Source organism: Caenorhabditis briggsae (assembly GCF_000004555.2).
Source record: "Caenorhabditis briggsae complete genome, chrI, whole genome shotgun sequence".
NCBI classification, from domain to species: Eukaryota; Metazoa; Nematoda; class Chromadorea; order Rhabditida; family Rhabditidae; genus Caenorhabditis; species Caenorhabditis briggsae.
In genome coordinates, this window is record NC_013489.2 from 12,883,373 (window position 1) to 12,910,240 (window position 26,868).

Sequence of the window (26,868 nt, forward strand, 5' to 3'; positions counted from 1 at the left end):
AATTTTCTGAACCTTTTCAGCTAGATGGTGACACTTTCAGAATCTTCTGGAGCTTTCTAAACCTCTTGGTCCCCCGATAATGTTCTCTGGTTGTGAGTACTCACAAAAACAACAGTGGGCGTCTGTCTTGACTAGCAGTGATAACATAAATGATGAAACAAGAAGTGATGAGTCATTTTTTGGAGAAACCACTGTTCTAAAGGTCCCTAGAAAGTTCCAGAAGTCCCCATAAAGATAAGTCACGTGGCAGAATTTTTTGGACAAGGTTTGGACAAGAGTTGGGCAGATTTTTCTTCTTCTTCTTTCCATTTTTTCTACTGTTCTTATCTTTCTTTTTTTTTTTCTCCTTCGAAACATTTTTTATTTTCCCTTGACCCCCCGCCTAGTCAGCTATGTTTGTTTGGTCAGGGTGTTTGTGGGCGGAGCCTAACTAGGCCCCGCCCCCTTCTTCACACACAAACTATAGCTATAAATGCAGTGTAAATATCCAGGTGTCAGTCTTACCTTTCATTAGTTTCCCATTTTTTCTCAATTTTCTAGAAACTTAAAATTTTTTAATTTTTCCAAAAAAAAAGTTTAGGCTCCCCAAAGTTTGATCACCCATAACTCTCCTAATTTTTGCTCAATTGTTATTGTTTTTATATTGAATAATAGGAAATTTCAAAATTTGTTTTGTAGTACATTATTATCTAGTGAAATAACATTCAAGTATTGAAAATGCGCTCTAATGAGAACAATCAAATTGTTGTATGAGTTTTCTCTCCTTAACTTCAACTTAAATTATCTCGATTCATGTGAGACATATCATAAAGTAGTCAACTAATAAAACATTGCTGATAATGTGATAAACAATTTGTTAGTTTACCACTTTTTGACATCTCTCACAGGAACTGAGATAAATTGGCTCAAAGTTGAACGCTCCATCCGAAATCGTACAATAAACACTGCAATTGAAAGAACCCCCTACCGTTCAACTTTGAGCTTATCTATCCCGGTTACTGTGATAGCTGTCAAAAAGTAATCAACTGATAAAATGTTACTGATACTGTGATAAATGTTTTGTCAGTCGACTATGTTTTTATATCGCTTACAGGAACCGAGATAAATTGGCTCAATATTAATAGGCTCCTCACATATTGGGTAATTTTGTGAATTCTTCGAATTGCTCATGAAGATCCTAATAAATAATTTTTCAACTCTTTTTTTTTCAGCGTTTTAACAATGGTCGATGTGCGATTTCCTCCAGGACTTTCCCTTCTAATCATCTTGCCCATATTCATGGTTAACACGATTCAAACGGTGACAGGAACTTTGAAAAGAGCGGAAAATGCCTCCGATTCTGGAGCCGTAGAGCCATCAACGCCCACTCATTCTGTACCATCCAACATCGACTCCAAATCTCCATCCTCAGAAACTCCAGCACCTTCAGCCCCTTCTTCATCAACTGCAATCCTTGCCTTCAATGCTCGAAGCGACTCCATTGCTCCAGGAGACGTCATCGAAATCCTCACTGATCAAAAGAACCGTGATGACCTTGACATTCTGAAACTCTGTCATTTCAACAGTTCCCAAGATGTTCAAAGAGAGATGATGCGGTACAAAAAACATTTCATCAGTTTTCATCCTACCGCAGCAATGAATCAAGGAGCTGAAAGACGGGATGCCAGTGTGAAAAAATGTCTTGAGGACAGAGACAAGAGCATCGAAGAGTTTTGCGGGACTCCAGCATGTGAATGGGCTTTATATTGGACCAGTGAGTGATTTTTCTTTCTTAAATTTGAATTTCCAGCCATTTTGCATTTGAAAGTCTCCTTAATTTTTTGAACTGACAAAAGACTTCCCTAGTAAGAGCCACCTCCATCCTTCGTCCGTCGGTTATCCGTTTTCAAGCTTAAAATTGCTCTATTTGCTTTTATAATTTTTTTTTCCGCCATCGCTAACACATGCACCAAGTTCAACGAGGACGAATGTCTCACCAAGAACCGGATTCGACTCCTCTGTTGCCAGGACGAGATGGACTGAACGCAGTTGAATTCCCGAATTTTTTTTCTGGTTTTTCGAAAATTTCTCACTTCTCTTCCCTCCAGATTCTGATTTTTTTCAATTTTCTGAATTTCCGAAATTTTGGATTTTCTGAATTCCTTGTTTTGTGAACTTCTGTACTATGATTTTTCTTTATTTACCTCACAGTTTCTGAAATACCTCTATTCTTCTTGACCTCCAACTTCTCATATTCCTACATCCTCTTCCTAAACTTTTCTTGTTCCTTTTTCAAACCTTGTTAATAAAAAATGTCCCTAAAACCTGTTAAAAATTGTCTGATTTTTTCTGATTTTACGATTTTCAGATATTCCACATGTCAAATCCTCCACGTCGGACGACCAATCCTCGATTCCTTGAATCCTTGAATCCTTGAATTCTTGAATGCTTGAATCCTTGAATCCTTGAATCCTTGAATCCTTGAATCCTTGAATCCTTGAATCCTAGAATCATAGAATCCTAGAATCTCTTAATCTCAAAAATTCTGAATCAGGATTTATTATGAGCCGCCCTTGACTCGCTAATCACCCGTCTTTGGCGCGGTCCTTCAAACGATCGCCTAGCATGCGTTGGCTACTCAGTCGCCAAGCGCCCGCCGGACGTCCGTCACCAAAAAGCTTGCCTTTTTTCCTTATTTCCTATTTTCATGTGTATACTAGGAAACAGAAAATATAGAAAAACTGACCCTTTCTCATTTTTCCATGCATAAAAAAATTAGGTACAGTAGTCCTTAGGACTCTAAGATACTTTGATCTAGAGATTCTAGGATTCAAGGATTCTTTGATCTAGAATCTGAGATTTCTAAAATCCTAGTATCCTAGAATCCTAGAACCCTAGAATTCAAGAATCCCTGGAATACCAAAACCTAGCAATCCTTTTTTTCTAAAAATACCCTTTCCCTTAACCCCCGGTTGCCATCCATCACCCTGACCCCTCGGGTTCCCAAGCCCTTTCTCTGCGTCTCTACACATTTATTACACTCTTGCTCTTTTTTGTCGGCTCAAAGGGCTCAAAAAGAGAAACATTTGGGCGCCGTCGGGTCTTTACGCCACTTCCGGTTTTTCCTGCTTTTTTTTCTGGCTCCTTGGTTTCCAATTTTGACCTCCAAACTTCCAGATGAATCTCATTTTATTGCTCCTGCTCCCTATCCTGGCTCAATGTGCTCCGTCCCAATTGCTCTACGATTATGACAAAGAAGTGAGCTATGACAACGACATAGAGTCAGCGAGCGCTAATCCCCATCAATCTCCCGTGGACTTTTTCAAAAATGCACCGTCTGAGGTCCAGTTCCAAGTTTTGCTCTTCACACAACAACCGGCACTTCTCACCCAGATGAGCAGGAATATTAAAAAGGGATGGAGGACCAAAATCGGAGAGGATGGCAAGGAATGTATGGATGGTTTGGAGAAACGGATTCGAGATGTTTGTGGAGAGAGATGTCCCAAATATGAGCTGCGTGAGTCTTTGGGACTTTCTTCCAATTCTTAGGGTGTTGAAATTGTGTTAAAGGCAGCTAAAAATGTTGCTAAAAGAGAGCTTTAAAGATCGTTAAATGTACCGTAAAACCTGTATTTTAAGCCTCCCCCCCCCCAACCCTGTCTAGTTTGAGCCAAATTATCTCAGCTCCAATGACAGATATCAGAAATGTGTCAACTGATAAAATGTTTATAATATAATAGTTAACAGTTTATCAGTTGACAACTTTGTCATATCTTTGAGAGGAACCGAAATAATTGAGCTCAAACTACACGTTTAGAGTGAGCTACAATCAGAGCATTGACGGTGAATCCTTGAAGAAGATTCTCGAAGGAGGGTAAAGGGGTTCCTTAAAAGGCTCATATTTTTTAAGAGCTCAAAATTGAAAACCGAGTTTTTACCTTTTTGCGAGACCCAATCGTTAAGGATCTTCTTAAAATCTACCCTATCTTCAAACAATTCTAAAGATTTCATTAAAACGTTAAGTCCCCGGATAACCGGAAACCGTTACCTTTGACCCTACCTATCTCGGTCCCTGTAAGAGATATCCGAAAATTGTCAACTGGTGAAATATAACTGATATTGTGAAACATTTTGTTAGTTGACAACCTTTTTATATCTTTTACAGGAACCGAGATAAAATGAATCCATGTTAGGGACCTTCTTTTACAGTCTAGATAGGGTGTTATAAATGCTTAATGTCCCTTTTTGGGATTTTTTTGGTTTTTTCTCCTGAATTTCCTTATATTTTCTTAAGATCAATTTTTCAGATTTCCCGCTAGCCGGATGCGGAAACGAAAAAATGATGGACGCACCATTGAATTTATTTGTTGCCCGAAATCCGATCGGATCGGTTTGGTGGATGGAAAAGTTGTTTAGTTTTCATAATTTTCCAATTTAAATCATCTACAGTAGTCCTTTATGTTGTTTTTCCTTGTTTTCAAATTTTCTCATTCCAATTCTCGTCCCACTTTTTTGGACCCCTAGTTTCCTGTTTCTCTCTGACCTCATTCTCCTTTTAACCTGTATTAGAAGAGCCTCTATCTCGGTTACTGTAAGAGATATTGAAAAGTGGTCAGCTAGCAAAATGTTTATCACATTATCAGTGAAATTTTATCAGTTGACAAATTCTTGTTATCTTTTACAAAAATCGAGATATGGGCCCTTCCATTGCAGGGATCTTTCGGCGTCTTCTTCTAGATTTTTTCTTGCTTCCAGAGTTTCAGGTTTGTGTTTTCATAGAAATTCTACTACTTTTTTCTTCATTTTTTGTTTTATTATGACCCAATTGAACCCAAAATTTAAAATTTGGCTTTTTTTAATCTCGAAAAGCTGTTAAAGAATTTTATAGTTCCCAATAAATCAAATTTTCCAGAGCGAATGAAATAAAAATTTTCAGAGCGAGTTCCAAGGTTCAAAAATCAAATTTCAGCTTTTTCGCGTTTTCATGAATTCAGACTACTTCTGATTGTATTCTGATTGACTTCTCTGACGTCTTCTGACAAAAAGATTTGGGTTTTTGATCGGACGAAAGTTTTGAGATTCTGAGATTCTGAGATTCTGAGATTCTGAGATTCTGAGATTCTGAGATTCTGATATTCTGAGATTCTGAGATTCTGAGATCCCGAACTTGTGTACGGCCTCCGAGTGTGCTTCTTTTTCTCTTTCTATTACATTTTTCGTGGGTAAAAAATTCAGAAACTTGGAAATTCAGAAATTCAGAAATTCGAAAAGTTGAAAATTCAAAATCTCAGGATTCTAGAATCCTAATTTCTTAGAACCCTAGAACGCTAAACCCCTAGAGTTTTAGAATTCTAGAATTTTAGAATCCCGGAACTTCAGAATTTCAGAATCTGAACTGTGATTTAGGAAGCTGAAAATGACATTTTCAGACTAGAAAAAAGGAAATTTTAATCAAAATATTTTTTTTCAGACATTTCTAGATAAATCTAACCTTTAGACATCATTTTCAATATTTACATTTCCTGTTTATCATGAAAAAATGGCAAATTTCCTGGAGTATGGTATTTCCGCATTGATTATTTACAATTTCAAAAATTATGATGCGATTTTCAAATACATTTTTAAGTTAAAACTACAGTAACCCATTTTAAAGAGGCTTCCAGAGCAACTAGAATCATTCTCAATTATCTTGCTTCCTATGAGAGATATCAAAAAGGTGTCAACTGATAAAATATTTATCACATTATCAGTAATATTTCACCAGTTGACAGATTTTCGATATTTCTTATAGAATTCGAGATAATTGAGATTAAAATGGACTTATAGGGTGGGCGTAAACCTAAAAATAAAGAAAAAAATATTTGAAATTTAAATATACTAGCTCAGACATTTTGAATTCAACTGGAATAAGGTTTTCAATGCATTTCATATGCAGAATTCATGAATTAAATATGGGTAAAGATCGATAGAAGAAGGAGAGGGACATCTGGGCCCCCCTTTTTCCTCTCAATACGTTTTCATGGACACTACATCTTCCTCAAATGCCAAGGAAACAAAATCCGAGAGCTCGAAAATTGATTTAGATGGTTGGGTATCAATTTCTCCCTCTCCAGAGACCGTAAATCGTGAAAATGAAGTGAGTTTTTGAATTTTTCTATGATTTTGAAGTAGAAAATGAGCTTGAAACGGATGAAAAATTAGCTGAAAAACGATCAAATTTAGAAAGGTTGGATATTTCCAGATATCCAGATTCCTGAAAGTTTTTTAGAAATGTCCCGAAATCTGTATTTCATCAGAAACGGATGAAAAACGGCTCAACGATTGCTTCCATTTTTTTGATCTCTTTAAAACCCTATTTTCAAAAATTCTCAGTTCGAAAGTTCTGATTTTTGATCATAATTTCTTTCTTATCAGTTATCAGAAATCATGAAATTCATGTGTTTTCTAGCTTTTTCATTTCGTACGTTTATTGCAAAAAAAAATTCTGTGTGTCTAGATGTCCATATGTCTAGAAAAGCTTTGAAATATAGCAAAAACGGACGATCGACGGATCAACGGCAAATGAATTCTGGACGGTTTTTGGCCCGTATCTCAGCTAGTTTTAATTGTAAAATAATTTTTAAAACTGACCAAAATGAAGCTTCCAGTGAAAAACCGGGCGTTGGGCGGCTCAATTCCAAAAATATTCTGGACCATAACTCCTCTAGTTTTGGTTCAAGTTTTAGGAAAGTTATACCGTTTGACTTGGCTTGTTAAGAGCTTCAAAATGAGTATACACAAGACCATATTAGCTCAAAAAGTTTAAAGGCGCATGGAACACCGAAAATTCGAAAAAAATTGAAAAAAGAGGTTATGTTTGTACTCGTTGTGAAGCTCGTGGTTAGCTGAGTCATATTCTACAATTTTCAAAAAATGTGGACCATTTATTTATCTAGTTTTGGTCCAAAGTTTATGGTCCGACTTGGCTAGTTTATAGAATTCAAATGAATATAAGCAGGCCCCTATTTGCTAGAGTCACTAAAAAAAAGTTAAAGACGCATAAAAAAATTCCAGACTGCAACCAAAAATCCAGTATCTATTCCTTCTCATGGCACCGAGGCCTTAATCTCAACCCTCTCCGCTTGGGATTGGGTAACAATTGATGGCCTCCAACTCCCAGCAGTCTCCAGAAACCAGGAACGCTATGTGGCCGTTCACATGGTTCAACTCAAGCTTCTCAGCAAATTCCCATCGGATATTCCATCGGAAATCACTAGAAAATTCACAATGAACTCATTCAAAATGAGTGTAGCTGAAGCATGGACATTCAATTCTATAAATGCGGTAATTCGAAAATTTGATCTTGGATGTCAATTGTTCACCGCGGATGATGAATTGGTCAAGTTGAATGATGTTCAGATGTTTTATTGGAATGTGAAGCTGTTGAATTTGAATCGGGTTAATAGGGAATATGAAAAGGCGATTCTGGAAGCAGAAACCAATATTCAATTGCTGGCAACTGCAATGCAATTGAAAGAACAAGTTGAACGGGATATTCAGGTAGATCTTATTTGTGAAGTGTACTTGAAAACGGATCCAAACCGGGACAAAAACCGTCCTTAGGTGTCTCTACCATAGTTTCCTTTTAGAATCAAGATTTCTAGACCACCTAAACTTGATCTTATAGAATTTAACGAGTTCTACAAAATGATAAAATTTAGAAAACTGTAGCTTGTCTTTGAACAAAGTTACAAGCCACAAACCAGTCTTGAGCTCGGCTATGTCCGCGTAGCTCAAATAGTTTTTCACTTGTCACTTTATTCATAGACAAGGTACAGTAATCAAAGTTAAATAATGTTGTAGTACTCCTCAAGATCTATCATATCTAATTTATTTGGGCTGAAGGCTATGATCCTGAAAGAAACTATGACAGGGTCAGCCAAGCCGGCTTTTTGGACCGTTTTCGGCTTGTTTTTGACCTTTTTTGGATCGTTTCTGGTCCGTTACCAAGTTTAAAAATCTTGAATATCGAACTTTCAAATTTTCAGGCAGTCCGTGCAGAACTTGGTCGACTTGGCGCAAATCTTGACTTGGCAAAAATTTAAATTTCAAATTCTTTTTTCTTACTTTTTTTTCGATCAATTTTCACCTATTTATATTTATTAGTCGCACTATTTCTAAAGTAAAAATAAACATTTTTATTTTTTTAGTGTCAAAAACTGAAAAAAAACGGATAAGAAATTGATAAAATTATCGCGATTTCCAGAAATTTCGATTTTTTGGTTTCTGAAAACCCCTAATTGGAGAAACATTAAATTTTAAAATTTATGATTTTTGTCCATAATTTTTTTCCTTATCAGAGTTATCAGAAAACATGAAATTCATATGTTTTCTAGCCTTTTCGTTTCGCACGTTAACCGAAACAAGGTGTCTGTGTGTCTAGATGTCCAGATGTCTACATGGCTGGAATGCATGAAAAATGACTGCAAAGAGTTATGCAAAATGGGAAAATCTGAAAAATTGTAAAAATATATCAGAAAAACGAGAGAACGGACAAACGGCGGATGAACAGCTTGCGGTTTTCGACCGGTATCTTCCTTTTTTTTTCATCCACATTGCATGAAAGTTATATCAATCGACGTATTTTTTCAAAATCTTTAAAATGGGTATAAATATGCTTGAAAGTAAATAAAATAAATTTTTCAAAGTTTGATTTTTCAAAGTCGAGATAAGTCATTTACCAGAAGTCGTCGATTTTTGAGCCGTGTTTCATCCGTTTCTGGATGATTTGAGGCCAAATTTTAAGGTCAAATTTCAAGACATTTCTAGAAAATATTACAAAAAATAGACACGATTTTAAAGTCCAAAAATTTTTCGAAATACTGGAAATATTTTGAAATTTCAAATTCTGATCATTTTCAGTCACTTTTTGTATGTTTTTCAGACCGCCTTTGGTCCGTTTTCAATCAATTTCATTCATTTCTCATCCCCTTTTCTTCTAAATCCTCCTTTTTTCTCATTTCTAACATTTTTGAACCTTTGAATTTGTCAGAGAGCCCGTTTCTTATTTTCTCTTTTTTGTTCGCATTTTTATCTGTCTAGTCATCCACATTTTCTCTTTTTCATCTTTTAAAGTTCCTAGAGAGATCTCCCGTGTTCTATAGGAAATGGGCGGTTTCTAGAAAAATCTCTAGGCTCCGCCCATTTTAAAAAGCTAATGTAAGTTCAAGTTTTAGAATTTTTTCTTGAATTTTTAAAGCTGAAAATTTGCTCTGGATAATTAATTTTTTGACCTTTTTCAATGTTTAAAAATTTCCCGGTTTTAAAAATCATAAATTGAAATTTTTGCAGATAATGAAATTGTTCTATGTTTTGGCTTTTTTGCTTGGAGCATTTTTCATATTATCTGATGCTAGGAGCCCAAGAAGCTGCTTCAAAAAATTGAATAGTATGATATTTTTGATTTGTGAAGGACCATGTGAACACGACGCTTCTGGTAAGTGGAGTTTGACAATTTTTATCAATACAAACACTTATTTTGAAGCTCTTGAAAAAATACGTTGATTGATATTATTATTCTCTTCTAATTTGAATACAAATCAACAAAGGTACAAGTCAAAAACCACCGAGCAGTCTGTTGGTTGTCCGTTTTTAACCAGCTCTAGCTATTTGAGCTTAATTATCTAGGTTTGTTTAAGAGATATCAAGATTTTGTCAACTGATAAAATGTTTATCACATTGTCATCAATATTTCATCAGCTCACAAAATTTTAATATCTTTTCTAGGAACCGAGATAATTGAGCTTAAACTGAGCATGACAGCCACCTTGACGTGCACATAACTCTGCTCAAAAGTGAAATTCCAAGTTTAACTTTAAAAAAAAGAAACATGTTGAATTTGACGAAATCTACAAAATGATATTAAATTCAACTTTCTATTTTTCAGACATGCTGCAGCTCGCGTGCTCCGGAACACAAGTACCAAAATCGGAGATCAAGCTTAGATGCTGCCCATAGAAGAAGTCTACGCCGAAGGACTCCGAGGATTTTAATTTCATTAGTTGTAATTTGTTTTAACTTTTTTTTAGTCTTATTTTGTAAATTTCAGTTTGTTTTCTTTGATGGTTTTCTGTGTGTGTGTGTGTTTTTTTTTAATTTAGTTTATCTCAATTTTTGTGGATCCATTTAGTTTTTTAGGCTTTTTAATCCTTGGGGTCCTTCAATAAAACATGTTAATAAAAATGTTTTAGAGAAGTATCGTAAATTTTAGAAACGGACCAGAAGAAGCTAGAAAATGGTTTTCAGATGTCTGAAGTTTATTTTTTTTAGAAATTTTGGGGAAGACCATAAAAGGGCTTTAGCCCAAACTTTAGGAATTTTAAATTTCTGAATTTCTTAATATCCGAACTTCTGAATTCTGAAAATCCCAAAATTTTCCTATAACTTTCCGAGTTCAGTTAACCAAAAATTTGTTGACTAGTCAACAAAAATTCGCAACATTTTATGATAAGAAATAGTGTCTAAATGGTCAAACAGTCTCACTATCACATAAATTATAAGCCGCCGAAGACAAATACCACAAAATGTGCAAGAATAGACGTTTGGCGATTGAGAGCGTTGGTTCGGAGGCTCAAAATATACAAAATTGAGGATACTACAGTAACCCAAAAGTTCAAATATTTTAAAATGGTCTTCAAAAAAGTCGACATTAAGGTTTACAGACACACAGACAGATGGAAATCATTTTGGAGCTTCAAAATTACCTATAATTAAAAACAGACCTTCAGCGGCTCTCTGGCGGCTCAACATTTTGGATCATAGAACCTCTAGTTTTAGTCATAATTCATTAAAATCTAAACCAATCAAATACAGTGCGTTTCACATTTATACGGTCACCCTAATTTAGGAGCATAATAGGAGAACCGATGAAAATATGTATCCGGTGATTAAAAAAACGGATTCAGGATCTAAAAGTACATAGCCTTGATAATTTTCATGATGATTCCAATAAAACTGGCAAAACTGGGCCATTTTGACTGAAAATTGGATCTCTGCAAGCGTTTCATATTTATACGGTCACCTCCGGAAAAACAAGGAAAAGATATATCTTATTGTTTGGTGGCAGCCCCATTTGATTTGATAATCTTGAAGGTACAGTTTGACATAAAATGGAGAAAATTTGGAATGTACTGGTGGTCCTGAACTGATCTTCTGCTCCGAATCGAACCATTCGGCACCGATCGCATTCCTGAGCACCCCGCCGGTTCTGTACTCTTTTCAACGATGGTAAATACTCAAGTAATACGTTCTCCGTAAAATTGTGATTCAAAAAGATGACTAGCTACGGAAATGGAGGACATGATCCGCAAACACCGTTTGATAATCCCCGAAGTTTTTACGACCAGGGGCAAGTGCCATCTCGAGATATCTCGCCGAAGAGAAAGCACACCACACCAGAAGGCTGTCTCCACAGAAGGTAGACTAAATTTTAGAATCCGAAATATTTGATTTTTCATTAAAAAAATCTGTTAGGATGACAATAAATGTAAATCGGACGGAAAATAGCCATTTTGGAATGATCTGCGCAAAGATCCAATCCATGGGGCTGCCACCAAACAATAAGATATATCTTTTCCTTGTTTTTCCGGAGGTGACCGTATAAATATGAAACGCTTGCAGAGATCCAATTTTCAGTCAAAATGGCCCAGTTTTGCCAGTTTTATTGGAATCATCATGAAAATTATCAAGGCTATGTGCTTTGAGATCCTGAATCCGTTTTTTAAATCACCGGATACATATTTTCATCGGTTCTCCTATTAAGCTCCTAAATTAGGGTGACCGTATAAATGTGAAACGCACTGTAGGCTCGTTAAAGGCTTCAAAATGACCTACTTTTTAAATTAAATTTTTTTTTTAAAATTTAATTTTAACTTTTAAAAAAAACAGGACCTACTTTTTAACTTTTCGAATTTTCAAAATTCACCATGCGCCTTTAAATTACTGTGGGCTTTTTGAATAACAAGCCCTGGCTTGTTTATACTAGTTTTGAAGCTCTTGATAAGCCTAATTTATTGATACAGTTTTCGTCAAATTTGAAGTGAAAACCATGAAGATACGGACCAAAAACTCCATGGGGGTCTAGTTGTCCGCCAGACGTCCGCTAGGTGTCCGTTTGGTGTTAAAGTAGTCATGTTTGGGCTCGTTTTGAATTTCATGTCATTTTTAATTCGGTTTTTTGAATTTCAAAATCTTTGGACCACTTGGAAACCTTAAGAACATCTGAATTCGTTCAGGTTTTTTGAATCACCAAATCCTAAAATAAAATAAATTTTCCCAAAAATTTTTTGATGATTTTCGGGTTCAATTCCGATTTTCAAATTTGCTGACTAGTTAACATTTAGAGATAAGACAACTTTCACAAAATGTCTAACCGGTCAAAATTCTGTGCCCTAGACTCATTATTATCAGACCAAGCACAGGAACATACACATATCACAGAATGCTATTTTAGGTTTTTTAGGATTTCCAGATGATCCAGGGGTTTTGAAATGGACAGATTTGAGTCTCACATTTTAAGGGCTTCAAAATGAGTATAAACATGACTGTCTTTGCGCTTATATGGACCAAAACGGACCTCTGGCGGGCGGCTGGCAGGGGACCGCTGGACCACAGTCAGTTTTTGATCCGTATCTCCCTAATTTATGCTACATATTTTTTTGGGAATCATATCAATTATTTTGGCTTGTTAAGAGCTTCAAAACGCGTATAAACAAGCCGACTTCCTACTGTAATTTGGAGGAGCATGGTGATTTTCGAAGAATTGGATTTTTTAAAAGTAGGCCATGTTTATACTCATTTTGAAGCTTGCACCGAGCTGAGTCTAATGATAATAATATTCCAACAATTTGGATAAAAATTACAGATTTATGAGAAGCTTCTGAAAAAAAACTGGTCTAGTCATATTTCGAGCCGTATGTTCTGAAACTTGTCGAACAAGCTCCGCCCCCCCCCAAATCAAACTACAAAACTAAGCGTATAAAATTGAATGGCAGACAGGGAGATAAGCAAAAAATTTTAAGCTTTTGAATATTAAAAGAAAAAATTTTTAATTCAATTTCGGAAATTTTTTAGAACCATGAAGGTCATTTTCTGGATTTTCCTCATCTTGGCACTTCTGGCACCAATTGCCACGTCATCAAGTCATCATCACAAACACCGTACATGCTACAAAAAGTTGAAGATACACATTGGAGACGTCTGTGGATCCGAATGCCTAGGAGACCTCAAGTGTAAGTGCGCTCTACCGAAAATTGGTCATAACTCTTGAAAGGGTGCTCCAAATTAATTGAAAATATAGAATTCGTCTCAGCTAGTTAAGGGCTTTGAAATGAGTATAAACAAGCCCAGGTTTCCTAGAGTTTGATTTTTTGGTGCCATGCGCATTTAAGCGTGCTCTACTTAAAACTAGGTCATAACTCTCCAATGGATTGTACAAATTTATTGAAATTTACAGTAATCCACTCAGCTAGCTAATACCTTCAAAATGAGAATAAACGAGCCGAGGTTTTCTGGAATTTGAATATCTCAATGTCCCATGCGCCTTCAAACTTTCGGGGTTACTGTAGTGTGTGAGTAGCAAATAGAGGCTTGTTTATACTCATTTCAAAGCCTTTAACAAGCCAAATCAATTGATGCAGTTTTTTTTTAAATTTTGGATTAATGTCAACAGAGATATGTAACTAGAAAGAGTTACAGTAGTTTAAAGGCGCAGAGCAAAATTCGAAAATTCAAATTTTGCATAAATGGGTCATGTTTATACTCGTTTTGAAGCTTTTAAGAAACCAAATCGAATTATATAACTTTCGTCCGTTACTGACTAGAAGCCTTTTTTTTTTAAAATCAAAAACTCGATTTTTTTTAGTGGTCCAAAATGTTGTATGTCTGGGAGGCACCGTCACAAACGAACAACTCAAAGATGTCTGTTGCCCGGATCAGGAGTGATTATTTTGAAAAAAAAATTGTTTTGTTGATTTTTACTGTTCTACCTCTATTTTTCCTCTTTAAATCTCTTTTTCAAAAAATGTTGCATCTCAAAAAAAAATTTATAGTAATCTTCCATTTCTAGCAGGTTCAGCAAAATCTTGTTGATAAGAAAATTTTAGACAAGAACCAGCATCAGACAAACATAAGAAAATACAGATATCACAGAGTAGAGAAAATGAATTTTCAGAAGTTTTCAGAGAATTTCTGAAATTCCAAATTTAGATTTTTGGATTTTACAGGTTCTGAGCTTCAAAATAAGTATAAACATGACCCAAAACAATCTAACGGACGTATGGCGGACGTCTGGCGGGTCGACCCCAGAAAATTTTTGGTTCATATCTTCATTATTCTGTTCCCAAATTCCTAGAAATGGAGTAAATCAATTAGGCTTGTTGAGAGTTTCAAAATGAGTATAAACATGAAGTAACCCAAAAAGTACAGTAATCCGCAATAACGGGCGTTTGGCGGATGAATGGCGAATGCGTTGCTCTGACCCATTTTAGGTATTCCAGAAAATTCGAAATGTTGAAATTTGAAAATTTTCGAATTTACCAGATTATAAGCTTCGAAATGAGTCTAAACATTACTAGGTACAGTAATCCAAAAATCTCTAAAATCCAAGTTTTAATTTTTTTTTCCATTTTATGCCTTCTCCAAAAATTCCAAATTTCCAAAAAATTAGGTTCCGTGCAATTTCAAAATACATAGTTTGATTTCTGTTCTCCCGGTTTACAGTTCTTTTATCTTTTTTCTCTAAATCTCCAACTCTCTAGCTACTCCTCCGTGTTCCAGGAATTTCAACAAAATGGGCGGAGCCAATTTTCAGATAAGAAGAGTGCTAGGATGATAATGAGATCCAAATAAAAGGGAGGGGGAAAGCAAAGAGGAGAGAAGTTTCGAGAAATTTCTAGAAGCTTCTAGGAGATTCTAGATTTTCTAGAAAGTTCTCGGACCTGCTGGACGCTTCTAAATGCTTCTAAATGCTTCTAAGAGCGTCTGGAAGCCTTAAAACCTTCTAGAACCTTCTAGAAACCCTCAAACTGTTCAAAAAATCTCAGAATCTTCCAGAAACGATGAGCTTCGTCCGCAACGTTTTCCTAGTCACCATTCTCCTCTGCCTCCTGGCGTCTTCCATTTCAGTCAAGGATTATAAACATCGTCGATGTTCTCATAATCTATTGGCAACGATAATTGGTATTTGTAGAGATGACTGTATTGCGGACCCTACAAGTAAGTGCGCTCTATTGGAAATGAGGTCAACGTTAACTGAGGAATAATGATTTTTCCAGAAAAAAGGGGTTAAAATAACCTAGATGAGGCTTCTAGTATGGAACGGACGATTGGCGGCTCTCTGACGGCTATGAACCGTAACTCTTCTAGTTTTGGTTCAAAATTTTTTGCAAACTACAGTACTCAACTCAGCTAATCAAGAGCTTCGAATTAAGTTTAAACACGCCTAGGTTTTCTTGAAATTCAAATTTTCCAATTTTTCCATGCGCCTTTAAACTTACTGGGTTACTGTAGTTTTTGAATTGCAAATAGAAGCTTCTTTATAGTCATTTTAAAGCAATAACAGAGATACGGACTTGGGAAGAGTGACAGTAGTTTAAAGGCGCATCATTACATTTGAAAATTCAAATTTTTTAAAGAAAAATGGGTCATGTTTATACTCATTTTGAATCTCTTAACAAGCTGAACTGAACAATTTTTGTAAAAATTGGACCAGAACTAGAGGAGTTATGGTCCAATCGAAAATGTTTATACTATTGAACCGTCAGGGAGCCACCAAGTGTCCGTTTCTTACTTGAAGCCAATTTTAGGCTGAAAATTGCTCTATGCTCTTTTAAATAATTTTCTTTCAGGCCTTCTGTACATGTATTGCGATCTTGGTGAAATCCCTTCCCGTGAGCTGATTCGTGATATTTGTTGTCCATTATAATTCTTGAGAATTCCAGAATTTCTCGAATTCTCGAAAATCCTAATTCCACTGTTGATGTTGATTTTTTCTACTCTACCTCATAGATTTTTGTTCTGGTTATTCAATTATCCTTTAATAAATTTTGTGAGCATTCAAAACAAATCTACAGTAATTCTTTTTTGGCAAGGTCAGCTAAACTTTTTGATAAGAAAGTTTTGGACAAGAACTGTTATCAAGCAAACACAAGAACATACAAATACCACAGAGTTGCGAGAAACGGATTTTCAGAGATTTTCAGAATTTTTTGAAATTTGAAATTTAGATTTTTGAATTTTACATGTTGAAGCTTCAAAATGAATATAAACAGAAAGAGATACAGTAGACAAAAAAGTACAGTAACCTGCGAAAATCTGATATTCGACGGATGAATTGCTCTGACCCATTTTAGTGTTTCTAGAAGATTTGGAAAGTTAAAATTGAAAAATTTTTGGATTTCACAGATTAATAGCTTCAAAATGAGTATAAACATGACTAGGTACAGTAACCGGAAAAGTACAGTAATCCGCAAAAACGGACTGATAAGTGGCTTTGACAAAATTTTAGGGTTTCCAGAACACTCAGAAAATTGAAATTTGATATAATTTTGGATTTAGCAGGTTTTGAACTTCAAAATGAGTATAAACATGACTAGGTACAGTAACTATAAAAATACAGTAATCCGCAAAAAAAGGACATTTGGCAGAAGACTTGCTCTGAACCATTTTTAGGGTTTCCAGAATATTCGAAGAATTGGAATTTTCAAGTTTTCGGATTTAACAGATCATATGCTTCAAAATGAGTATAAGCATGACAAGGTACAGTAATCCAAAAAGTACAGTACTCCGAAATTCACAAAAAATTGAAAATTTCGAAATTTCCAAAACATTGTTCTCTTATCACCTATGGCATCATCTCACCTAGACCAACCTACGCCAGAGGCAGAGAACATAAAAATGTTCTAGTTTTCTAGTTTCCCATTTGTACTATTTGTTTACGTCTCGGGAGGGAAAGGGAAACTTGCAGGAGGACACACCCAGTGTACGTGAAAATTTGAAAAACTTGGAAAACCGCAAAATTCGGAAGAAAGAAATTAGAGAATGGAATTTTAGGCCAGAATAGCCTAATTAATGGTTTCAAAAGAGATTTTTGGATTTTTAAGATTTCTACGATTTTAGGAACTTTTTTTGGATATTCGAGGTTATTAGGTTTTCGAATTTTCGGGATTTCCGGGATTTTTAAATTTTTGATATTATTGGAAAATTAAAAATATTTGGATTTTTGGGATTTTTGGGACATTTCTGGATTTTTGGAACTTATTAGAATTTTTAGGAATTTTTGACATTTTGAAATTTTTGGATTTGTTTTTGGGGATTTTAAAGGCTTTCTGAGAAATTTCAAATTCTTTAGGACTTTTAGAGTTTTTCACGACTTTTTAAGTTTTCAAAAATATTAAATTATAGCAAATTTCACAAATTTTGGTATTAAAATCATCAAAATCCGTTGAAGAACTATAAATGATATGGGTAAAACGGATCAAAAACAGTCCAAAAACGGACCAACAGTGTGGCTCAACCAGTAGCTTTATCTTGAGCTCAATTATCTTGGTTCCTTAAGATATCAAAAGTTTTTCCACTGATAAAATGCTAATCATCATATCACCAACGTTTTTGTATTTTACTAACTTTTGATATCTTTAGAAGAAACCGAGATAATTGAGCTCAACGTGCAAGCTATCAGCCCAGCTACGCGGTTGCATTCGGCTCCCTTTGAGCTCAATTATATCGGTTCCTTTAAGAGATATCAGAAATCTTTCAACTGACAAAATGTTTGTTACAATATCACCAGTTTTTGTAATTCGATATTTCATACAGAAAGTGAGATAATTGAGCTGAAACTGATCTTTTGGGTCCAAAGAATCCATATAATAATCCTCTTAAAAGTCTAATTCCGTTTCAGAACACAAAAGAAAAATTTGCATGTGTCTGCAAATTTGTTGGTTTTTGTTCTATTTGAACAGTTTCCATCTATCAACTATTAACGATTCGATTAGCGGCACTTTTACTTTTCAGTGTGAATTTCTACACCGTTAACAGTGAAAAGCGACACTGATAAGAGTCAATTACACGGTTCTCGGAATTTTGGGGGCGGAAAAATAAGTAAACAAAATTTTGGTTAGATTATAAATTATGGCATGATATGTAATCTAATAGTGTTGATGTTTGTTGCGGGTGTCTGGGGGACAAAGGTCGAGAGGAAAAATTAAAGAATCAGATTCCAAAAAATCCCAAAAACATCCCAAAAATTAGAATCTTGTTGGTTTTTGTGTATTGAAGCGGAATTAGACTTTTAAGAGGATTGTGATAAGGATTATTTGGACTCTGAAAATCAGTTTCAAAAGTGATATCGAACCTCACCAGCTACTTGCCATTTGAGCTCGATTACTTCAATTTCTGTAAAGGATACCAGAACATGGTGAACTACAAAAATGTTGTTGGTATTATGAAAAACATTTTATTGATTGACAAATTTAGGATATCATTTACAGGAGCTCAGGTAGTTGAGCTCGTTGGTGATATGATGTTTAACATTTTATCAGTTGACGAACTTTTGATATCTTTTATAGGAACCGAGATAATTGAGCTCAAAGTAAAGCTACTGGTGGAGTCACACGGTAAGTCTGTTATTGGTCCGTTTTTGATCCGTTTTACCCATATCTTTTCTAGTTTTCAACGGATCCTTTTTGAAAAATCCGAAAAGTTTCAGCTGTTCCGAAAATTTTGACAATCTCAAAACTCTAAAAATCTCGAACTAAAAAATGGTAAAAATTCCTAAAATCCTAAAAATCAAAAAAAATCGCAACCTGGCTTCAATAATTCTAAAAATCCTATCCAGCTTCTGCCCGCCATTCGCCAGCCACCTAGGCTATTCTGGAGTACCATAGTGTACAAGGAAGAGCTCCAGAAGACGTCAAGATCAGAATTTTGAGACAAAGAAAAATACATATAAAAGAGCAAATCCGTGATCTATCTATCCAAGTGTCAGGGATATCGGTCAAACTTAAATGAGTGAAAAAGCGCTTTAAAAATTGAAAAGCTAAAAATCACAAGAATTACCGTAAAACCTCTAATAGAACGACACCAGGATCGTCACCTTTGAGCCTATATATCTCCTTTTCTGTGAAAGATATCAAAAAGTAGCTGACTAGTAAAATGTTGCTGATATCCTGATAAACATTTTACTAGTTAACCACTTTTTGATATCTTTTAAAAGAAGTGAGATATATAGGCTCAAAGTGGACGATCCGGGTGTCGTTCTATTAGAGGTTTTACGGTATGTTTTCTGAGCTTTTAAAAATAGTGCACCGCACTTTTTATCTTTGTTTTTCTCTAATTCTCCACTCTCTCTTTTCCTCTCCCCACTGAATCACGTGATTACTCATTCTCTGGGCCCCGCGTCACTTCGAAACCGGTCATTGAAACTACGTGACACTTCAAGACAAGTCATTTCGAAACCAGTCAGTTCGAAACCGGCCATTTCGAAACCGCTACACTTCGGAACCAGCCACTTCGAAGCCAACTTAAAATGAAAAAAAAACATTTACAGATTGCAAATTTAGCGGTTTCGAAAAGACCGGTTTCGAAACGACTGGTTTTGGAATAACTGGTTTCGAAGTTTCACGTAGTTTCACGTAGTTTCAAAACGACCGGTTTCGAAATGTCGCGGTTTCGAAGTGACGCGGAGCCATTCTCTGACCTCCTACAGTAATCCATTGAGAAATAGTGATTTTTTTCCGAAAGTTGTTAGGAACATTGTAATATTCAGCGCCCCCGGGGGCTCTTTCTCCGCCACTCTCTCATTTTTCCACGCTATTTCTTCTAGAATAGTGTAAATCTTTGTGTGTGGGCAGGAGGTCACCGCGGGTCGAGAAATTTTAGATAGAACACAGAGAAGTTTGGGTTTTGGCTTCGAAAATGTTTGTGAAATTTGAGATTGATTGATCGATTTGGAACAGAAAATACCATCTTTCTAGCTCTTCTCCAAGCCGAGATATAGCAACTTGAAGCAACGCAAAAATGGAAATGACTGTAACTTGGCTCTTGGCTGAGCTATATATAGAAAGGTAAATCTGCACTTAAAAATATGAGAAAAATTTCCTACAAAATGAAACAAAAATCAACTTTTTAGATCTTTCGGGTACACCGCTTTAAAGTTTTGAGAGACGCAGACAGTCAGTGCCTCTCGTTGTCTGCGTCTGTCCAACCTGCGAAGCGCTATATCTCGGTTCCTTGAAAAGCTAGATAGATTATTTAAGTTTTAAAAATATAAAAAATAAAATTTCCTACAATATGAAACAAAAATCAAGTTTCTAGTTTTTCTATGAACTGATATATAGCGGTTTGAAGAGACACAGACATTTTAAATGACTACAGAAACTTCAAATCGGCGTATCTCAGCTCCAAGTAGTGTTAAATGCCTGATTCTGAACAAAAATATAGAAAATCATAATTCCTTAAAAATGAGACAAAAACCAACTTTCTCGCTCTGCTAGGAGCTGAGATTCAGCGGTTTAAAGTTTGGTTAGACGCAGACAACAAGACACTCTAGCTGTGTGCGTCTCTCCAAACTTCAAAGCGCTGTATCTCGTAGAAGAGCTAGAAACTTTTAACAAAAACTTGAAAAATTCTAGAAGATTCTATTTTCTGATCATCTAAAATTTTAATTGATTTCAATTTCAAAAAATTAGAAATTTTTAAAAAAAATCCATAAAAATTTCTTAATTCAATTTCTTCCCAGGAGAGTTTAAAACTGGTTTCGAAAATTCCAATCAGGCGAGAATGCCCCAAAAGTTCAATTTTCCGATTGCTCATCTATTGGATTACTGTATCTCATTAGCTTTGTTCTTTGACATCTCCTATTCCTAGCCTGAACTTTGCTCGTCTCCTTTTCCCTTCCTTGCAAAATTGCATATCTTTTCTCTGAGTCTCTCATTTTCCCCCACTCTCTATTGATCTTTGTATTGCTCAGTTCTAAATATAAACATTTTTTTTCATTCAATTTTCAGAGTGCCACACGAACTAATGAGATTCTAAAGGAAGTCGACGTCTCTCTTTTTTGCACAAACTACTTTTCTCTGACACTCTCTCCATTTTCTGTACTCTCTCGTCGCCGTGGTTTTTGTGCTCTATGTGTGCTGCTCAGAAATGTGCGATTCAAGAAAAAAACTAAGAAGTGAATGATAAATTGAATTAGAAATAAAATAGTAAAGGGAAGAGAAAATTGAATAAAAATGGAAAAAAATGAGAAAAATGAGGGGAAGGGGGACCAAGTTTCCTGGAAAATTCCCGGGAAATAAAAAATTGTCCAAATGAATTAATCATACTTGCAACGGGTTGTGGTTTTTTTTTCAGACTTTTCAGGGCCCGGATTTTCGAAAAAATGTTTTTCTGTCTTTCAAAAATTTTTTAGGGGTCAACAGGAAAAAATGGACAATGTTTCTGACAAGAAAAACATTTTTCAAGAAAAGAGTGTCCATAAAAAATAGTTCTTTCGCAAAAAAATTTCAAAAAATTTCAAAAAATTTTTTCAAATTTGGAGAACCCGGGCCCGCCGGGCCGGGCCGAGGAGTCACGGGCCGGATGGTCGATTTCTGAAAACTTCAGAAAAAAAAATAAAAAACTCTGCTCAAGTAGGTCTCTTATGGAAAAATGTCTCTGAAATTCTCAATTTTCAGCTTTTAGGCAATATTCTGAATCCAGTTGTCTCGGGACCGAAAAACCCTCCGGCTCTGGACTCTGGACTCTGGACCAGAGATGAGCGGAAGAGATTTACGGAAATTTACGGAAGACGGTTTATTTTCAAAATGAAAAATGCTACCAAAAAGTTGTGAACGGACAAAATGTAGATCTCAATGAAAGTTATTTATTGGTATAAAAGTTATCTCATAATAGTGATGGAGAGTTGAGATATGGCGTTTCTTCCGTGTTCCGTCTTCCGTCTGGCACACGGAAGACGGAAGACGGAAGAAAGACTCTATTTGAATAATCCAACAAAATTTCAAAACAATTTTAATACCAATCGATAGCTCTCATTGAGATCTACATTTTGTCTGTTGACAGCTTTTTGGTAGCATTTTTCATTTCGAAGATAAACCGTCTTCCGTAAATTTCCGTAAATCTCTTCCGCTCATCTCTGCTCTGGACTGGACCACTCTGGACTGTTGATCTTCAACTGTTGATTCGACTGTTTGCTCTTCTAGTAAGAAAAAGGAAATACCAGATAGTGTCAAGAAGTATTCATTTTTTAGGTCGGCACTATGTGGTCGATTGCTTGGACAGATTAGGGCTGGCATCGCAGTGTTGATTAAAATTTGTAGGTTATTTGGGATTTATTGACTAGAGCAATAGAATTTACAGTAGAGGAAAATGGAAATGAGAATGTTGAAGCCATAAAAGATTTGGTCAACCTGTTGGAGAATCTCTTGGGAGCTTTATCTGCTATTAGGTTGGCAGGAAAGTAACTGTCCATTTTTTAATCAGTAAATAACACAAACACAAGAATGATCCAGAATTAGCAGTATGCACCGTCGTGATCCACAACATGTTGACAATGTTCAGGTAACTCGTGGGTACCATCCCTCCAAAAGCCAGCTAGTGCCAAGTCAAAGTATCCCTCCAGTCCATTTTTTCAGGCATCAATTGTGTTAAAGTCCTTAAGCTCCAGATGACGTCGTATACTTTTGAATAACCAATGATCTGATAGAGCTGAATCAAGTCTTTAACGGGGGTAAAGAAGAACCGTCCAGCCAAAGCGGATCAGGTAAGGTGTGACTTTCCGTGAACATGAGGTTTTTCATTTTTTACCTGCAGTCAAGTCAGACCTGAGCAGCTTCAGTGGGACTGTTCTCCCTCACCTACTTATAGTCCCGACTGAGCTCTATCTGTTAGAATTTTAAATGACTGAATCTAGAAATTCAGAATTCCAGACTTTCAGAGTCTTTAGACGAAAATTCAGGGATTTCGAGAAATCGAAAATCGGCAAAATCCCGACCCAAAACTTCCTTTTCAGAATTTTCTAGAAACTACAGTAATCGCTGACTATAGTAATCCACATCGTCATCATCCATCATCTACCCCAAAAAACAGAGCAATTAACTCTCGGAACCCACCAATTAGTTTTATGCGCTTTTTCTTCGAGAAAATTCTAGAATCACATGAAAAATGACGAATTCCGAATTCCAGATGATGTGGGTTCACATTTTCGGATTCTGAGGACAATTCAGAAGACGTGGGTGGAATCTGATGACATTTTTCGGAACATTTTTGAAATCTCGAAAATCTGAATAATCTGGGAAACCTGAAATTCTGAAACTCTGAAACTCAGACACTCCAAAATTCTGAATTTTTCAGATTCTGACCTTCTGAAATCTGAAAATACTTGAAAACTGAAAAACCCAGAAAATCCAGATAATTCTAAAAATACAAAAATTCTTGAAATCTAAAAAATCTGAAAATCTAACAAAATGTGAAAATTCTGGAAGCTTCCAATATCTGAAAGTCTCGAAAATCTGAAATTCTGAAATTCTTAGAACCTGAAAATCGGAAAATTCTACAATTTTGGAAATTCTGAAATTCTGAAATTTTCGAAAGTCTGAAAAATCTCAAAAATTCAAAAATCTGAAAGTCCTTGAAATCTGAACAACCCAGAAAATCCAGATAATTCTAAAAATACAAATATTCTTGAAATCTAAAAAATCTGAAAATCTAACAAAATGTGAAAATTCTGGAAGCTTCCAATACCTGAAAGTCTTGAAAATCTGGAAATCTGAAATTTTGAAATTCTGAAATTCTGAAACTTTGAAACTTTGAAATTCTGAAATTCTGGAATTCTGAAATTTTCGAAAATCTGAAAAATTTGAAAAATCTGAAATTCAGAACACCGAAAATCTGAAAAATTTAAAATTCTGCAATTCTGAAATTCTGAAAGTTTCGAAAATTCCTGAAATCTAAAAAATCTGAAAATCTAAAAAAAATCTAAATTCTCGAAGCTTCCAATATCTGAAAGTCTTGAAAATCTGGAAATCTGAAATTCTGAGATTCTGAAATTCTGCAATTCTGAAATTTTGAAATTCTGAAATCCTCAAAAACCTGAAAATCTAAAAAACCAAAAATTTTAACAAATTTTTTATTAACAAGGGGTGTGTGGGGGTGGGTCGTCAGTCGGTGGTCAGCATCATTTTTTTTTGGATTTTTCGAAAATTTTTCGGATTTAAAATTTTTTTTTTTTTGGAAATTGTTTTGGAATTGTTTTGAAGAAGAAGAAGAAGATGTTTGAATCAGAAGTTGAACATGATAAAATTTGGTTTTTTTTAGATTTTTAAAAACTTTTCTTTGGGGCTTTTTGGAGGGGGGGGCGGAATTTGGGATAAAAATGAATAAATGGGCGCACATTCTTAACAAGGTCCGAGTGAAAAAAAAAGTTGGATTTTTGGATGTTTGGGTGTTTCATGTGATTAAAAAAAAGTTTTTTGTGGATTTATAATTTAACAGTTCATGATGCTATTCTCTTGGATTACTGTAGAATGCTCAGAATACAAAATTCTTCGGGATCGCCGGATTGCGGTAGGTCGATGGACAGCACTCCTGGATCAGCTCAGCATCGGAGAATCCGTGGAAACAGACAGACGATGAGATGTCTGAAATTTTGGGGGGTTACTGTAGAAGAGGGTTACTGTAGATTTCAAAATCCTTCAAAATTCGAAATGAATTTATCAAAATTGATCAAAACCGGATAGAAAACGAGTTACCAGGGGTTACTGTAGATTAGATAGGTTACTGTAGCACCAAAAAAGGCTTGAATATTTGACAGAGATTACTATAAACTCCTTGAGCATTACTGTAGAATCTCAATTTGAAAACCTCCCAAAAAATTGGGCAAATTCTGGAATAGAATACTGTATCTAGCGTCTCTGAAATGTTCTAGGCTCATTTAGGATTACTGTAGATCCCCCTAGAAGAATTGTAGACGGGTTTAAGGTTACTGTAACCATGTTTTCTGGTTACTGTACTTTTCTAGGATTACTGTAGGTTCTTCTCCTCTATGGGTTACTGTAATTAGACTACTCTGGATGTTTCTAGGATTATACAGGAAGGTGTAAGTGATCTTAGCAGGCAATTGATTACTGTCTTTAGGATTACTGTACTTTCCCACGACTACGGTAGACCCCTCAAGAAATTTTCGAACCTCCATTAGGATTACTTTTCTTTTATGGATTTTGAGCTTACTGTAGCCATGGTTTAGGTTACCTTACCTTTATGGTAGGTCCCTAACTCTATGGTTTATAGTAGATCTATCCTAGCAACCTAGATGGATTGCTGTACCTTAAGCCCCGCCCCTTTTCTCCCTCAACCTACCGTATCCCAATTGACATCCATTTTGACACAAACTAGCCACTTTTTCCACCAATTTCATTCCACACAACCTCGGAATTTGCTCCTCCTGCTCAGATGGTCCATCGAATTTCAGGAAGTCCAGAAGATTTGGATTTTTAAGATGAGCGATCGCTTCCATCAAATTCCGATACTCTTTTTGGCCTTTTTCAATCGTTTCAGCCCGATGACGTTGTTCTTCTTGCTCCAAGTTGGCTGGCGCGACGTTGGCGCGTTTTCGAAGAGCAAACATTGATGCGTTTGTGGAGAAAATTAGAAGAGAGAAGAGAATTAGGATCTTATTTTGAAGCATCATGAAGAGGATTTTTGGGAGAAAGGGTTGGAGAGGGATTCTTAAAAATTCCACTCGAAAAATGAGGTTTCTCGGAGTGCGAGATCCCTTTTAAACGAGGGGGCGGAGCTTTGGAGACTTAGAGAAACTAGGGTAAGCCCCGCCCACAAAGTATAATGTTGACAACGATTTCTTGAGTGTCTCACGAGGTGACAAAGTACAAATTATAAATCGAGAAAAACAAAAAATTGTGTGTTGAGCTCTGGGAAAATTCTAGAAGACTTGAGATTCTGAATTTTTCAAAAATGTCATCAGAATCCACCCACGTCTTCTGAATTGTCCTCAAAATCAGAAAATGTGAACTACATCATCAGGAATTTGGAATTCGTCATTTTTCATGTGATTTCTAAAGTTTTCTCAAGAAAAATTGCATAAAAATAATTAATTTAGAGATTTCAGAATTCCAGATTTTCCGATTTTCAAAATTTCAGAAGTTCAGAATTTCAGACTTTTGGATTTTTCAGCTTTTTGGTTTTCCGAATTTCAGATTTTCCAAATTTTTCAGATTTTCAAAAATTTCAGAATTTCAGAATTTCTAGAAATTCCTAATTTCAGAGTTTCAGAAATTCAGAATCGCAGGATTTCAGAATATCAGAATTTTAGATTTCCAGATTTTCAAGACTTTCAGATATTGGAAGCTTCCAGAATTTTCATATTTTTTTAGATTTTCAGATTTTTTAGATGTCAAGAATTTTCGTATTTTCAGATTTATCTGGATTGTCTGAGTTTTTCAGATTTCAAGGACTTTCAGATTTTTGAATTTTTCCGATTTTTCAGATTTTCGAAATTTTCAGAATTTTTTTTCTGAATTCTGAATTTCAGAAGGTCAGAATCTGATAAACTCAGAATTTTGGAGTGCCTGAGTTTCAGAATTTCAGAATTTCAGATTTCCCAGATTTCTCAGATTTTCGAAACTTCGAAAATTTCCAAAAATCCCATCAGAATCCACCCACGTCTTCTGAATTGTCCTCAGAATCAAAAAATGCCAACCCACATCATCTGGAATTTGGAATTCGTCATTTTTCATGTGATTCTAGAATTTTCTCGAAGAAAAAGAGCATAAAAATAATTGGTGGGTTCCGAGAGATAATTACTCTGTTTTTGGGGTAGATGATGGGTGATGACGACGTCGA

At 35.5% G+C, this 26,868-nt stretch overlaps 6 protein-coding genes across 6 annotated transcripts; 5 read left to right on the forward strand and 1 right to left on the reverse strand.

Annotated features, from left to right (window-relative positions):
- Nucleotides 1–1,221: 1,221 nt before the first annotated feature.
- Nucleotides 1,222–2,022, forward strand: CBG26609 (the record flags this gene model as incomplete). Its single annotated transcript, XM_045241394.1, has 2 exons — nt 1,222–1,753; nt 1,850–2,022. The coding sequence occupies 2 exons, from the start codon at nt 1,222–1,224 to the stop codon at nt 2,020–2,022; spliced, it is 705 nt and encodes a 234-aa protein (XP_045100148.1).
- Nucleotides 2,023–3,156: 1,134 nt separating this feature from the next.
- CBG26610 lies at nt 3,157–4,417 on the forward strand (the record flags this gene model as incomplete). Its single annotated transcript, XM_045241395.1, has 2 exons — nt 3,157–3,496; nt 4,287–4,417. The coding sequence occupies 2 exons, from the start codon at nt 3,157–3,159 to the stop codon at nt 4,415–4,417; spliced, it is 471 nt and encodes a 156-aa protein (XP_045100149.1).
- Nucleotides 4,418–5,930: 1,513 nt separating this feature from the next.
- CBG18852 lies at nt 5,931–8,063 on the forward strand (the record flags this gene model as incomplete). The annotated part of the gene is made up of 3 exons (XM_045241396.1): nt 5,931–5,934; nt 7,052–7,518; nt 8,007–8,063. 3 exons carry the CDS (start codon nt 5,931–5,933, stop codon nt 8,061–8,063), a joined length of 528 nt encoding a protein of 175 aa, XP_045096594.1.
- Nucleotides 8,064–9,312: 1,249 nt separating this feature from the next.
- On the forward strand, nt 9,313–9,975 carry CBG18853 (the record flags this gene model as incomplete). The annotated part of the gene is made up of 2 exons (XM_002646402.1): nt 9,313–9,454; nt 9,905–9,975. 2 exons carry the CDS (start codon nt 9,313–9,315, stop codon nt 9,973–9,975), a joined length of 213 nt encoding a protein of 70 aa, XP_002646448.1.
- A 3,118-nt stretch (nt 9,976–13,093) lies between these two features.
- CBG26611 lies at nt 13,094–13,959 on the forward strand (the record flags this gene model as incomplete). Its single annotated transcript, XM_045241397.1, has 2 exons — nt 13,094–13,247; nt 13,880–13,959. 2 exons carry the CDS (start codon nt 13,094–13,096, stop codon nt 13,957–13,959), a joined length of 234 nt encoding a protein of 77 aa, XP_045100150.1.
- A 10,581-nt stretch (nt 13,960–24,540) lies between these two features.
- Nucleotides 24,541–25,696, reverse strand: CBG18858 (the record flags this gene model as incomplete). The annotated part of the gene is made up of 2 exons (XM_045241398.1): nt 24,541–24,650; nt 25,369–25,696. The coding sequence occupies 2 exons, from the start codon at nt 25,694–25,696 to the stop codon at nt 24,541–24,543; spliced, it is 438 nt and encodes a 145-aa protein (XP_045096595.1).
- Between the last annotated feature and the right edge of the window lie 1,172 nt (nt 25,697–26,868).